General features: G+C 40.7%; 1 protein-coding gene across 1 annotated transcript in view; it reads left to right on the top strand.

The window, feature by feature from the left end:
• KREMEN1 (kringle containing transmembrane protein 1) overlaps positions 1-16,680 on the top strand; it is a 158,635-nt gene that overhangs the window by 112,662 nt on the left and 29,293 nt on the right. The window contains exon 4 of the mRNA XM_066603192.1: positions 15,069-15,193. Within this exon, the coding sequence (XP_066459289.1) occupies positions 15,069-15,193 (125 nt within the window). The remainder of the gene's footprint in view (positions 1-15,068; positions 15,194-16,680) is intronic.

Below are 16,680 nucleotides of genomic sequence, written 5' to 3'. Positions count from 1 at the left end.
CAGCAAATAGGACAACTCAGAGGTGTAGCTAGGGGTTCAGCAAAGAGGAGGAAGAGCGAAATACATGCAAGGCCTGAGTGAGCTCTCAACCCAAGTAATGCATGTTTACAAATTGCAGAGGAGCCCGATAACTACTTCAACAAATTCAATAGCCCCTCCAGCTTAAGCACACAGGTTTGTGTGGGTCAGGAGCAGGAGTGTAACGATAATGGGTGCAGAGGTTGCAGTCAAACCTGGGCCCTTGAGCTTTAGGAAGCCCATAAGGCCTCTCTTCCCCATACAAGGAAACCAATACTATGAATGAAACATTATAGTTGGGGGAACCATTTTACAGATTTTGCATTGGGGCCCAGCTGCTTCAAGTTCCACCTCTGGCCAATGTACGGGTTAGGAGGTAGGAGTAGTTGAGGGATTTGCATTAGCCAGACCCCTTATATAGAATACAGCTCATTAGAAGGGGTTGTGTTTACTACTTACTAATACAGGAAACCTGTATTGGGAGGGCAGTCTAACACTTGTGCTCTACTGGAGGCAGACAGTCTCACTTACTGGAGTCTGGGCATGCATTCACAGGTATCTTACGTGAAACTTGTCTCCCTATTCTTCACTCTCAACGTGGACTCTGGATCCACTACGCCTTACTGTTCCGTCTCTCCCAAAATCCCTTTTCCCTACATGAATCCCCATAGACTGTGCGATCGCCAGACCAGCAGGTTAGCTTTGGGGAGCCCACACTTGACGCTCATCTCCTCCCTCCATTGCCTCAGCTACTAGGTAAATGTGGTTCTCTAGCAGCCAAGGACACCCTACTGCAGGAGACTGTAATGCACTTTATACCATCAGTGTGGCTCTAGTTCAGGGTTGCCAACTGGAATTTTTTGTTTTCCTGGACAGCTTATCCAAAAATCACAGATGGACAACATTTTTATGGACACATTTGAAAACCATAATGAATGATAAAGAATGTGTTTTAGGTCAGATACTGATATTACCTCATTACCAGCATTTACTGTGCATTGAAGTTAATTACAGTCAAGTACCTGCTCAAGTACCAACAGGCTGAATTAATTCATGGACATATCTAATATGAAAAAAGTACCCTATTTTTAAGAACGCTCCAGGAATTTTGGGCTGGTTCACAACCTTGCTCCAGCTCCATCGACTTCCTGACTGCCCCCACTGACACCACTTAGACGGAGATGTCACGGTAGGTGGTCGGCAACACAGGTAACAGGATACGAAGTGGACGTGAGAGTTACAAAAATACTTTTATTGTTTTAACCAATGAACTGGGAGAGAGTTAATTAATGCATTTGAGACAAATCACGGTAACGGTACAGTGAATTAACCTGACTATCTCTATCTATACCTATCAACAGTTTCTTATACATGTATCATAGAATAACAATGTTTTGTATCTTGTAGTAAACAATAACTTCATTGCCTTAGCGCAGTTGTGATAAACCGAGTCACACTTCAACTTGAAATAACGGAACAGTCAATGTTGAGCTGTCTCACAGCATCCAGGAATAATGATGTACACTCCTGCGGATTTCTGGAGTAATAGGCAGAATCTGCCATGGGGTGCTTGAGGAATTAGGAAGTTCCCAAAAACAGTTTGTTACCAGATGTCTAAGTACCATGTCTCCAAGTGTCTGCAGTGACTAGCATGGTTGCAGACCTGCTAATTCTCCCTCTGATAGACTTTTCGAGTGCGCACTTGGGTGTTTTTTTCTAAAGCCAAACACCCATTCCTGATGAAGTGTTTGTGGGTCCGAATAAATATTCACAAAGTGCATGAATGCTTCCATGCCTTCACATGAACCCCTTTACAGAGACACAGGAAAGGGGCCCACCATGTAAGTAGCCCCAGTCTTGCTGCCCCCTTACCCTCCTGCTTGCTACAGTACACCTCTGGGACAATGAGTGTCATACGTAACCCACTTCTGACCATACACAAGCTATGGTTGACTGTCTAGGTGCACTTGAACCTATGCAAATGCTTCCCTGCCTGTCCAGGACACAGCAATATACTAAAAACAAACTGCCTCCTCTCAGGAGGATGGAACATCCACAAATCTAATATCATTTGCTTTGCATAATGATTTAATGCTCTTGTTCATAATGCAAACTCTGTAACAGGGCTAAGGTGCCACATACTGTTAACCCTTTGCAATCCAATTCTGAATTCAAGTTTTTCCTAGGGGGCTTTCTCTTTCTGCCATTATACAATGGCGCCATCTGCTGGCTAGAGCCAGTACTGCGGTATGGGACATGCTGGAGAGGCCTCCGACAACAGAGCGGCCAGTAATATACAGTAAGAATACCTTGCCGGACGTCTTCCAACATTGGAGCTGTACAGGCTTTAATCAGTATGTCTTCAGACGTCAGACAGTGGATTGGAAAGGGTTAATACTGGTGCCAGAGAAGGACCATTAGATATGTCCTTTAGCATCCACTATAGCTACGCCTCTGTCTGAATACTAAGAAAATACATTATGAATTTTCTGACAGGTTCATTTTAAAGTGTCTATGAAAGGAATGTGTAAATACACTCTTAGGGCTCATGCCCACTAGCGTCACGGGACACGTCCATGGATTTATGCCGCAGGAGTACCGCGATTAAAAACAATAAGTGCCTGCTGGTGGGCGTGGATTTCCACAGCCTCCATTAATACTAAATTAATGGAGACCTCCTGTGGCGTAAATCTGCGGCAAATAGAACATGCTGCGATTTGTTTCCCGCTATGTAAATTCCACATGTGAGCACTGTCAGGCAGAAAAGCTATTAGGTTCAATAGAACCTAATAGCTGCGGAATTCACACACAGATTTCCACCACGGGAAACACGGTAGAAATCCGTCCATGGGCATTCACCCATAGATGACACATTTAATTATACAAGTACAGGGAAGCACATTTATCAAGGAATGGTGTTTATTCTAAAGTGGAAACAGTTGCCAACTAGTAAACAAAAACATTTTCTTGCACTTTTAATGCAGAGAGGTGGAGGTGAACATCTGTTCAGCAACTCCACTGTATTTCTCAAGCACACTAGAGTGTACTCATATACAGTCATACCACTTGGCAGTTGCCAGTATTTGTAAATATGTCCTATTCTTTCTTAATATGTCCTGCTAAAAAAGTTTCTCCATCTCTCCCAGAATTCACACTATATATACAAAATATGCCAGCCCCACCCAATTAATGTTGTCACTTTCTAAAAATATGCTTCATATTAATGAACAACTAATTATTAATGTAAATAATTCCATTAGACCTATCAAGTGGTCATGGTTAAACTAGGGATGTGAAAAAGCAGATAGCAAAAGAACATAGGGTAAAACTCCATAAAGTTTACTGTGTATACTCAGTGGGGTATGGGGTTTAGATTTCCCAAAGGAAAAAAAAAATAGTACCAAACGTTGCCACCAGGGGAATATGTGCTGCTGTATACAAATGGTATAGCACATAGTACAGTATGGATTCTGTCAGATCAGTACAGTACAAGTGCAGTGATATGACTACACTGCCTGAAACGAGATAAAAGCAGGACAGCACTCTGACAACAAAATGCAAATCCAGACACAGCAGACAAAATAAAGAGGGGACTCGTCTGGTGTGACTGGAATGTCTGATGAGGACAAATTGTCACATCTATGTTCCTGCGTAGCCTTAAATTAATAATAAGGTTCCAGGTGGAAACCCCGGTGTCCACAAACAACTCTTGTGTCAACTGTTTAACATCATATTGCGCTAATGCCATTCTCCTATATCACTATCAACTTCTACAGAACTTTCTGTATAAGCTACTGATCAAGTTTTTTATGTTATGCAATACTAAAAAGAAGTCAAGAGTGACTCATCATATCATTATAGGGACTAAAATGACATACAGGACTGCTATGGGGAAACCCTTTTTGTCCCAACCACAGAGCTTAGGTATATTATATCATTATTCTATTTAAACAGAGGGTTCTTATGTTCTGTAAGTCCCAGGCTATGTCCAGATGTCTTATTTTGAGCCTATCATTTAGTTTAGACTTATATTAAAGCTTTCACATGTCTTTACAATTATATGAGGGTTAAACAATATTCTCTCCATCATATTTGAAACAATGATCCCACTACTTGTCCAACTGTCACTATACCCATAGTCACTACATAGAAAACTGCTAATGAGATGAGATAACCTGGAGGTTATATGGGGATATTTTTCCTATTCTTCTGAATAATCCAAAACTCTAATACACAGAACAATTCCTTGACAAGTAGCAGCTGCTTTAATTATTTCCCTGAAACTATATCTCCGGGGACTGAATGGGTATAAGAGTCGGTGAAGAATTCCCTCCCCTTAATGTAAAACTCATGTTGCCGCCTGTTTAATACTTACTGGCCTGGAAGTTACTAGAATGAAGTCAGTCCTTTCTTTGACCCTGAAAACGAGCTCTACCCAACAAGATGAAGATTCGGGAGAGGATCAAAATCTGCTGAAATACATGTAGTTTTAAATATTCAGAGGATGTCGCACTTTGCTTCAATAACCTTCGTGAATGAGGTTTTTTTTAATGCAAGTCTTCTAACCAGAATATATCAATATTTCATATCATCTACATTTTAGTTAAAGCCTGTTTTTATCATGATTGAGTTTCTGAACCTTGGAACACACACAGGCTCTACCCATGAGTGACAGACACATTTGTGGACATTTATTACAAAAACTGGACCAACTGCACCAAAAAAGTAAATGACATGCGCCAAATTTATTCTGTAACACTTTTCAAGCCTCCTTCAATTTTTAGAAAAAGGAGCATGACTCAGAGGAGTCATATAATGTATCAGTTCTATCAACTGAGTGCACCATTTTTTGGGCACAAGATACTTTTCTCCGTTAAGTAGGCCAGCCATAAGGTGAAATAAGCAAAAATAAATCGCTCATAATTCTCAGAAGAGGCATCATTTTAGTCGGTGTTAACTTGTTTAATTTGTTGACATATGTTGTAACAAATTTAGGATTGCATGTGCCTCTTTTGATAAATCTGTCACAACATACATTACGGCATTGATTTTCACACTGGATACATTTATATCACTTTTCTATGTCAGGGTCTTTGTGGAGTAGAGGTGATTTTTTTTTTTTTGCAACTTCACATTATATTAATTTGTTTAAATCCTGGCCAAGCAGCAAACAATGGCAATTTTTCCTCTACTTTAACAAACAGACTTCTATTGTGCAATTGGCTCTAAATTGTGTCAATTATTAATTATTGGAAAACAAAGGCTGTGTCAGCCGTTCCACTTCTACAGTAAGCCAGGATCCATCATGCACAGTCACTAAACGGTCCAGAATCCAAAGTACCAAAATAGAACTTTAAAAAAGGACATGTGACAGCATGAAGGTAGAAAAATAAGCAAAAGTTAGATTCATTCCTCCATCACCAGCAGCAACGTTTCGACTTGTCTGTCTGCTTGACAAAAACCAACAAGTCGAAACGTTGCTGCTGGTGATGGAGGAATAAATCCAACTTTTGCTATTTTTGCACCTTTATGCCGTCACATGTCCTTTTTTTAAAATGGTCATTAATAATGTCATACAGTAGATTAGACACTATATTGGGGTAAAATTCACCTAAAAACGTGCAAAAAATGTACAGGTCATATTGTCTAACAGATGTATATCAAAATTGACCGTGCATCACTTTGATAAATTTATTGCAATTTGCACCACTCTAAGCCACTTTCTAAATAATCTTCCTTAATTTCCTAACATTTTGCTGCTGTAGAGACAGTGGAACTCCTGCACATAGCTGGTTACCTTACTGCTTCTGGCATAGCTCCAACAGTGTGGGCTCTCTCTGCTTTCCCTTTTCCTTCTTTCTATCTTACAGCTACATGAGAGAGAGGAGTGTGTCAAATCAGAGTGTGGAGAGGGAGAAAAGCATCCAGGTCTTCAAGGAGGGCAGATCACACAGGCTAAATTGTATAAACGCATAGATAGGGAAGAAAGCACACGCAGAGGGAGGGGGTTGTCACATAGGCTATGCATCAGTGTACAGAGAGAGGAAAGAACCTGTGGTAGATGTAACCAGTCACGGGTGGTAGTGCAACACAAGTTCAGGATGGTGCGCGGATGACAGATGGAGGCAGAGGCGGTGCATTTTTTTAATAAAAATAACCTTACTGAACAGTTGCATAATAAACATTTTTTTGTGCTAGAAGGGATTGGTTTTTTTAACGTTACGTATAAACTGGAAGCATAACTGTCATCCCTTGGCGTCTCTTGCCAACATATACATCTTGCTCTGTTCCTCTGTAGTTCCTCCTGGCAGCAGCAAGGCACGTCATTCCTCTTATTTTATCAGAGTAATTTTACACCTCATTACTGGGGCATAATGGGTATATACATCACCATTGTGGCCGTAGGCCTCGACCTCTAATTACAGACTCAACCACATCTTAGACGTCATTAGAATCCAGAGGTTGTCTTGCATCATGATCATCATAAACTAGCAGTTTCTCTCCCACGTTACGCATTACTTAAATCATATTCCTTCACGTTAATCCAAATGGCACCATTACTCTTACATCATCATAGCCATTTCATGCACCTCATATGCATTCCATTCCATCACATCAGGTAAGTTACACTTTAACATAACGGATGCACATAACCACATTAACGTCTGCAAGACCTTGCATTATCCCAATTGCCATGGCGCCATTACTCAATTATGCTCACACAGTTCTGTGAGTCCATTTTACCCCCACCCTGGCCAAGGATTCAATATTATACGGTACTGGGGGTCACAGCCCACTTATGCTCACTTAAGATGTCACTGTGGAGAGAAAGACTTCCACTACTCCCATGCATTTTAGGGAGCCCCACCCCAGGAATCTGGTCAGCCTCTCATCTTCAGTGCTCAGGACTGCAGAGCCCTTTTTGGACTCTCTCCTTCAGCAGCTCCCCAGCATGAGGAAACTGCCCACAAGGTTGTCCCTTTTAATGGCTGCCGCCATGATGCCACGGTTCTGCTGGTCCTTTGTAGCCTATCCAGCTCTGCTGCATCTGCCCTGTGGCAGTGGACCGTCACTGCTCTACTCTGCAGCTTTGACTGACTGTCTCAAGGTCTGAAGCTGTGACAGCTACAGCCTTTTAAAATTGCGCCAAAACATTGTCCCACGCTTGGGAGCTGGACGGGAACTATCCCCACTCACCTCCTTATCTGGGGGGCCGATCTTCTGAGCGGTGAAGTGCTCGTTGCATAGCCATTAGCATCACCATTGTGGTTGGTGCCCCCTGTAGAGCCTCGTGGAGGCTACAAAAAATGGTGCGTTCCATGTGCTGCAGCAGGGTGCCCTAATGCGCCTGCTCTCTCCTCTTCCCTCCCTACTTTAACGCTGAGCCAGTAGAGGGAGGCTATTTTCCCCTGCAGGAGTCCCTGCACCTGGAGGCGGGGCTACACACCATTGGCCACTTAAACATAGTGGCAGTGCCACTGCCATGTGTAAGGTGGAGGGGGAGTAAAATCACACACTACTCTGCATCAGTGGCTGTTAGCAGAAGGGAGAGCAGATCCATCAGTGACTGTAGAAGACAGACGCAGTACGAAACAGTACTTGTATATGCGATCTAGTGAAGCTAGTGAAGGCAGCAGCATCCTAGACACCGGGCTTAGTATAATTTCTCCCAGCGCACAAACCACCTAATACATGTATAAAGTGCATCCAGACACCTGCATATGCCTTCTCAGAAATGTATGCCAGGTCCAAACCGGTGTACGCTTCCGACGTAATTTGTCAGTTTCTCGCTTAAATTATACATAAATCTGTTAGTTTGGGTGGCCATACGGCCTACCAACAAGCCTCCACCCACTCCACCCAGAAAAGTGGTGAGGCTGGGGCAAAATGCTCAGAACTTGCAAATTTTTGTGCAAGTGGGATGCGCTCAAAATTTTGCAACTTTTTTTATACGAGCTTTCTAGTATTAAAGCATTTGTAAAGGACCCCCACAGAGCTCACATACAGCATATCACACTAAGAGGGACATGTCCACCTGAGACAAGTGGCAGTAGGATGCAAATTGAATATCAAGGTTTCTGAAGGAATGAAGATTGCAGCGTGAAACTAAAGGTACTTATACACATGCCACCTATCGGCCTAAAAAAAAATCACTCATACGAGCAATTCTGACCAATGGTCGTCCTCTGTAAAAGCGGAACCCAACAGGTTACTGAACGAGAAATCACACGCTAGTCGCTTTGTTTCAGCTCACTAAAACGAAGTGACTAATGACCGTTGTCTCGCTCAGTGTAAGCAGGTATCCATAGATTTGAAATCAAAAGGTTACCAGTATCTTCTTTGGTTCTCCTCTTTTGTTCTTAGCTGATATGTATAACTATGTATAAATACGTGAGGGGACAATACAAGATCTCTCCCAGGATCTGTTTTCACCCAGGACCACGACGGTAACAAGAGGGCATCTGCTTCGTTTAGAGGAAAGCAGGTTTCATCACCAACATAGAAAAGGGTTCTTTACTGTAAGAGCAGTGAGATTGTGGAACTCTCTGCCTGAGGAAGTGGTGATGGCAAAATCCATAGAAGAGTTTAAAAGAGGACTTGATGTCTTTCTAGAAAGGGAGGATATTATAGGTTATAAATATTAGGTTAATTGTAAATCTGAGTATACAGGCAGGTAGGAACTATTAGGGGTTGATCCAGGGAACAGTCTGATTGCCATTAGGGAGTCGGGAAGGAAATTTTTTCCCCAAAAGGGCTAATTGGCTTCTGCTCTTGGGGTTTTTTGTCTTCCTCTGGATCAACAACACAGGAGGATTAATAGGCTGAACTAGATGGACATTGTCTTCATTCGGCCTTACGAACTATGTTACTATGTAGATTCCACTAGAACATCTGCTTGTTTATGCACAGGGGCAAGAGGTGTATCACTGCATTGGCAGAATAGTAGTTGTGGACTGTATGAAAGTTGACAATTTCTTTGGGACAGACATTTGATAACATTTGGAAGGAAATCCCCTTTAACCGAATGTTAATCCCCTACAATTACACATTTTAAATAGAAGCTGATCTGTTCAGTGAGAGTATATGCTTGAACAAACAAGTAACAAGTCCAACCAGTGTCTTCAATGGAATATGCACTCTGCAATTACACTAGAATAATTGTGTTTGTCAATGTGGAGAGCAGACATGTTTTCATTTGAGGTTTGCCTAATGTGCAATAACATTTTTATATCAGCAAACTTATCTATGACATCAACACGACATTGTTCCATCTTGGCAGTTTATTTAGACGAGGATGGCATGCATCTATAATATGTTGCACAACACTAGGTAAATAGTTGATTAATAAGTAAAGGGGGATGACATTTATAGTGTCCTGAAAGCACCTTTGTAACCAGCTTTTAGAGGTCTGTCTAGGTGAATAATATAGTAGAGAACAGATTTGGTTTAATTCCATGGTGTAATTCAAGTGTGATATTCTGCATTTGTTTATATAAACCCATAATTACATTTTATGATAAGGAGGCAAAGCCAATCATTGCTGTAACCTGTCATTTTCTGTTAGTTGTAAATGCGGAACGGTGATATAATCTAGTAACTACGCTGAACAGAGACGAGAACGAGTGTATATGCATATAGCTTTATCCCTGCAGGACCTCTACGCAAGAAAGACTTCCACTAAGTGGTTTTATCCCCCTGCCAGCAGATGAGTTGAGCTTGGCATTCATAAATACTGAGAAGATTGTAAGCAGCTACAAGGAATATCATCTCAAGGACAGTCACCGCTGCTGACACTTTCCTGGCCAATCAGCACAGGCTTGATCTGAATTTTTGGAGAGTAGTGAATACCACCATGACATTATTCCATTGACACAAATATTAGATCGTTTTCATTTCCAACCAACATTCATCCTTTTAATATGTAACACATTCTTCCATTCTCTTCTGCCCCATCCAATTTATTCCTTTCAAATCTTAAAAGAAGTCAAAGTAATTTAGCACAATTTTGGGTAGTTGGGACGCCTTGCATGGTCTATCCGGTTGAAAATACATACTATTAAACAATGTGGTTTGTATGGCTATTATGTTGTAGAAAATGTTAGATATTTTTCTTGAGAAATACAATATAGTGTAGAAAGTTACTGGCATCAACAGTATACATTGTTGATCCCAGGCTCCATCTGATTGCCAATAGGAGATTGGAAGCCTTTTTAAAAACTCAGTGCATTATATGTCTGTCATTCCTGTGCCTTCCTCTGGATCACCTAGGGTTCCTATATAAGAACAGATGAACTCGTGGAACATGGTAATGTGTTTTATTTGGGGGAATATGTCTTTAAATGCTGGTAAAAGGTAAAGCGGCAATAAGTGAATGATGACCAAACTGTAAAAGGAGAGTGTACAAGAAAGGAAGTGTCTTGCACCATTTTGTAGGAAGTGTTTAAGATGAGACATGGAGAGACGCAGAGAGAAAAAGCTCCCATGCATCAGAGATTGAGAGGAATCTTAGAGCAGGGACAAAATGCCCAGGAGAGAACTAAGTAATGAAGAGATTCCAGTGGTGAAGTTGAGCAATGACCCAAGAAAAATATAATAACTGGTGGCATTATCCAGTTTGCGTGAACTTAACACATACTGCTGATACAGACTGTGCAATGGTTTCAGTAAAGTTTGTTCAATTGCAAAGACTATGTGGTGTTTGCATTAAACCATTCAAGTATCCTGCCTTATTTCAAGCCACACATGTAACCGGTGGTTTTACAAGAGCTATGAGGCCAGAAAAGGTGATGCAATCCACTGATATCAGGACTTGGCTGCCATACCAAAAGATGTTGACGCCATTACAGTTTCAGAGGGAAAGACTATAACCCAACTTATAGCAGATATGCTGAAACTCACCACTCTCTCTGCACTGGTTAAAGATGATGGTCAAGCCCCTCCTGTGAGTAAAAGAAATGAAAAAGGAGGGTGAAGCAAGACCCAGTGAGGGTGGTGGAATATTTATGGAGTACAAAGTGTTTCGAATGATGGAGTATTTTGAATGGTGGAGGTGCTGCCAACCAGATGACGCTCCACCAGTGTGGGCGTGAGTGTAGTGAAAAGGATGTGAAAAAAACTGGTATGGAGGTGCAACCCTCTAAGTTACTAGAAGATGAAGATCAAGGTCCAATGTGTGATGGTGAAAGCACTTCTTTTTTATTTTTTCACAAATTAAAAACCAGCAATAGAATACGCGTTTCGGGGAAGAGCCCCTTCGTCAGTTCGGCTGGATAGGACAACAGGATGCCTGGGGGTGACACGATTCCAAAGGTGTATTGGATATGTCGGAGGTCCTGTGTGCAGGAGGACAGGGGAGAAAGAAGTGCTAAAGCACCATCACACATTGGACCTTGATCTTCATCTTCATCTTCTAGTAACTTAGAGGGTTGCGCCTCCATACCAGTTTTTTTCACATCCTTTTCGCAAGCCCCTCCTGTGGTGTTCCCTATCTTAGTAGAGTCGCCGATGCCATAGACCCTACTTCACTTGACGCCTTTTTTTTTTTTTTTTAAACGTCATCTATGTAACTGTCAAAAGACCAATACAGAATTATGCAAGTATACTGCTTTATGTCAATAGATCTTGCCAAACTTTATTTACTACAATAGATCAGCTTTGCCTCTTTCTCTGATTAGAATCAGAGGTCTCTGCTGTAACCAATATCTGAGAAGAGCTTCAGGATTCCTAAAGCTATGTGAGAATCACAGCAGATTGGTGAAAGTTTTCATATCATGCTCCAGGAGGATTTGGTTCGGTGATCATTAGTGCTGACAGGTTCAGCATAATCTCAGCTCAACCATCACACAGAAATACACTTTTGTTACATGACTCCTTTTGTTCACATGATAATCCTTTTGGGCCTCCTATGTAGTTTAAAGTTATGTATCTGTGTAAAAATTCTATCAAGTTATATATGTAGAGCCAGTAAGGGCAGTTCTTCAGTGTTCATCTTGCAGACTTGTGTACTATTGATATTTGTCAATAGTCCCTTAATAAACCAAGAGCAGCAAAATGATCTCATGAATACATTGTAAAGGCATCTGCGTCACTCACAGTACATCAACATGTTTATGTAGTAATCTCTGGTATGTAGCAGAATTATCTAATAGCCGCTAGCAGAAAAGGTGGGGACCAGCCCTATAGAAGAATGCAATAGTCTGAGTCCAGGCTGAAGATAGTATCTTATGAGCTAAAGTGACACAAAGCATACCACACACACAAATACTAAGAATGAGTTTCCTAGAATAAGAGATGCCAAAATCAAATAAATTAATCAAATCTACTCCATCAATATGATAACAAAAGTGTAACTCTTCCATGTCAATATGTTTGTGCTGTGGGCAGCTAATAGCCATGGATAGGGAAGGAGAGCAGAGAAGGATCCATCAAACTACTAATGTAAGCAAGGGAAACTTAAATGCACAGGCGCAGATTGGAAATGCAGCTGGTCAGCAGTTCAGAGTGGTTTGTATTGTTGTGTATTTAGGACACCGCAATGCAGACCATGCATTTCCAATAAGGGAACCATACCACTGTCACGCACAATTATCTGCCCAAGAACGCAATCCAATTGGTTTCTATAACTGTATGACAACATCATGATGTTTAGCATGTACATATGCCAACGGAAGAAACTGGAAACATGCTGAATATTACACAGTCTTTAGAAAAGAACTGTGAATTAATTTATAGTCACATGGTATGGGCAGAGGCGCTCCAGTGAGTGCTGCCATCTGTTCATATTTTACACAGGCCTACCGTAATCTGTCCATAAAGTGACTGTGTCCGGTATTATAGCTCAATCCTGCAGTATGGTGGCTCAGTGATTAGCACTGTTGCCATGCAGGGCTGGAATCCTGAGTTCAAATCCCTCCAAGGACAACATCTGCATAGAGTTTGCTTGTTCTCTCTGTGTTTGTGTATATACTTTATCTCTCTCACTCCAAAAACATACTAATGGGTGACCTTAGACTGTGAGCCCCAATGGGGGCTTCCAAGTGATGTAGAGCACTGCAGAATAAGTATACATTATATAAATGTGTAAGATAATTAAATTCCATTCAAGTAGCCACTGATCCTGTTAATACAATGGACGGGACAAAGCACTCAGGCTGGAGAACTGCAAACAATTAATTCTGCAGATTCACATGGATCCTAAGCGTAGGCCATCAACATTTAAGACCCTAAAAAAATAACTCATTAGTGTCAAGTTCTCACTAGGAATGGCTCCAAGAAGAGAAGACTCTGGAAGTTTTAGTTATATTGATGCATCCTTTAGGCTTCACTCTTTTGGCAAAAAATGTCCAGAATAAAACTGATCAAAACGGTGAACTGGGCCTCAAAAGTGTGACTGCTTATCCACACCCTTATCCTCTGAGGTTGTCAAGGAGGGCAAAAACTCTGTTTATTTTCACATTACCCTTGAGGAAGAGCAATACATACTGTTGCTTGAACGGTGGGCCCACTGTCCACAGACTCTATTTCAACTGCAAAAGCTGAATTTGTCAAATGCAGCATGAAAGGAAGGGATGTCTTATATCATTTGAATGTATTGGATTCAATTTTGGAGTGTTAATTGTGATATTTTTAATTAAATTAGTCATAGGTAACTAGCAAATTGGAGAGGGTGTATAAAGCAGGCCATCTACTCATCCACTTCAGCCTCGGTAGTAGCAATTAGTGAAATCCAGCACCAGGTGTCTTCATAAAAGTACAAGTTTATACATCTCAAACATATATAGGGACATGGTTAGGAAAAAGAAATGTGTTTCAGACCAATAGGACATGGTCCTTACTCATGGCATGCGTTCCTAGGATCTAGCAAAGACCGATAGGCTATGATCCTTACTCATGGCCTATCGGTCTGAATTGCGCTGGATTTCCTAATGATGTTCCTATATATGTTTAAGATGTCTCAATAAGCTTGTATTTTTATAAAGATGCCTGGTTCTCAATTTCACAAATTTCTTTCAACTTTTTTTATACTATGACTTGTTTCTGCCCCCTCCCTAACTTTACTGCTGTCTGGGTTATTCTAGACATTTTTGTTAGCTCCAATATAGAATATTGCACTGTGTAACCTTTGGGCTAATAGTGATGTTCCATTCAATTAATTGGTCCCTTTGTGCTCCTAGTGGCCCGAGAACACACTACTTGAAAATATCAATTGCGAATGTCAGGTGATAAGGTTAGCAAAGCAAGGATATGTTGTCTGAAATTACCATCCCAGTCCCAAATTGTATCAGGAGGCCTAAAATATTGTATATGTTAAAGTTAGCAACTAATGGCTATAGATATATAAAGTCTGGATCAGTATCTATCATTAGCATTATGGTAAGTCTGGAAATGAAGCAAAGGCATCCAAAACGTTTTCCACTGTATTTGCCTCTAGGCATAGCAGTTGAGCAAGAAGTCTAGACAGAATGTGATGAGCGAAGGACATTAGTAATCAGAAAGGTTTTTTTCTCCGGTCATCATCACCAGAATATAATGATATATAAGGTCAATGAATGCTCTGGTTGTTTGTTTTTTTTCAAAAATGTGGCATTTTTTAAAACTTCAATGTGATTTTACCAATGATGGTGGTTATCAAAAATATTGTCTGCGGGTGCATTAACTCTAACAGGAATTACATATGTAACATAATGAAACTAGTGGGTGCAGTATTAAACAGTAAAACTAGCAGGATGAGATAGTGGGTGCATGGGTACCCCCCTAAAGGCCAGGTTATTAAAAGTGCCAAGTCTGCATAGCTTTAAGGATATTTAAGACCTCTTGGCTTGTTCTGATTTATCAAGAGAGCCGTGTGACAATAATTAGTATGGAGCAAGTGCAGGGTTTTACCTTCCCAAACAGGGAATTGGGGCAGCCAGTACAGTAGTTTCACTCACTAATTTCTCTGTATTACGGTATATCACAAATGATAGATAATAAAGATTGTCTGATGACAGGTATCTGTTACTTGTTAAATACTTTCCACTGAAACTGAACTTTTTAAAACTTCCTTCTAGTGCCTGGGAATCTGGGATGCTTCAAAGACCATGGAAACCCACCGCCTCTGATTGGTATCACTGAGACATCCAATAAGCAGACAATTCAGACCTGCATCACACTGTGCCGAAGACAAAGATACAAGGTTGAGCTATTAGTATCTGTGCTCACATTTTCATAATATTTGTTTAAGAGCAGTTTCAGATGATTGTATTACTGCACATTTTTGTACCAGCATTGCAGACAAATGTCCCAGCACATCTTCAGATATACTGACCCTAATTGCCAGCATCATAGGGATCTACAGACAATTATTCACCATATAGGTGTAAAGATGTGTCCATAATATGCTTGCTTAGAACTGCCCTTGGTCTTGTATTTTTGATACCTGTTAGAAAATATTCCTATTACCTGATGCTACACATATAGAGCCAGGTATTAAAGGCAGAAATTCACCTTACATGCTACACATTAAAATGCTTGAAGGGTTTGCCCCACTTCTGGCTGTTTTACTGCAGAAAGCAGACAGCTCCATACATTGCATAGTGGCTCGGGTTGGGACTGCAGGCCAAGTTCTATTGAAGTAAATGAGACTGAGCCCAACCTGGGCTACTGCACAATGTATGGAACTGTCTGCTTTCTGCAGTGGGACAACCTCTTTAAGGCCTTAATAAAGTGGAATATGAACTAGGGGTTCCTTGACATACCACAGGCAAGCACATATGTTAAGGTATGCACATGGAAAGATCATGCAAATATTCACATAAATTGGCAGTAACCAGGTTATAAACTATATGCAAATTGCCATGGTTTGTCATTCAACCATCTGTGTAGCAGTGGCAGACACACATGATTTTTCTGAGCTCTTGTATATGAGTACCTATGTACAATCATATATTTACCACTCAGAAGATGCAACAAGTACGGTATAATGTTTGCTAAACTCCCATCTCATTCCCCTCACTTCCAAAACCGTTAATCCAGCAATAGCAAAAATGACTGCAAATAACACTTTGATCCATTTGTACTATGATGTAGCTATAGGAAGTACAGAGGTATCATCTGCAACTGCTTCCCTATTGTTTGGGACTCAAAATACCCTGATGTGACTTACCAACCTGATCTGACCATTATCCAAAAATCATAGATAGGTAATATTTTTTCTGAACACATTGGAAAACCATAATAAATCATAAAGAGGATAAGTGATATAGCCGAGAAAGCACCTGAAAATATTAGTAGCATTCACTGTGAGCTATAAAATAATATAAAAATGCTAAATAATGATATTAACCTGCACAAGCTCCTCCAGGTACAAAAAAATCACAGGCACATCAATTTTTTTTTTTTATGGACAGTGGATTTTAGGGGTTTACAGATGTTGGCAGCTCTGCCCCTAGTGGTATACATGAGAATGACATACATGACATAACTGCACATGCTAACCATGCAGTATCATCTTACAGTAATCTAATCAGGCTAAACTGTAGGGCTCTATCTCACAAATTGCATTCACTAGCATATACAGATATGCTATAATGTGTGATATAATCATACATGTTGGAATGTGGGGTTGTTGCAGGTGGAGAATTCAGTAATTTTATTTTTAATGTATCGGGAAGGGTTGCACTG

Source organism: Eleutherodactylus coqui, chromosome 5 (genome assembly GCF_035609145.1).
Source record: "Eleutherodactylus coqui strain aEleCoq1 chromosome 5, aEleCoq1.hap1, whole genome shotgun sequence".
NCBI classification, from domain to species: domain Eukaryota; kingdom Metazoa; phylum Chordata; class Amphibia; order Anura; family Eleutherodactylidae; genus Eleutherodactylus; species Eleutherodactylus coqui.
Note: the sequence above shows the minus strand (reverse complement) of the source record. Positions and strands in the feature narration are given on the sequence as shown.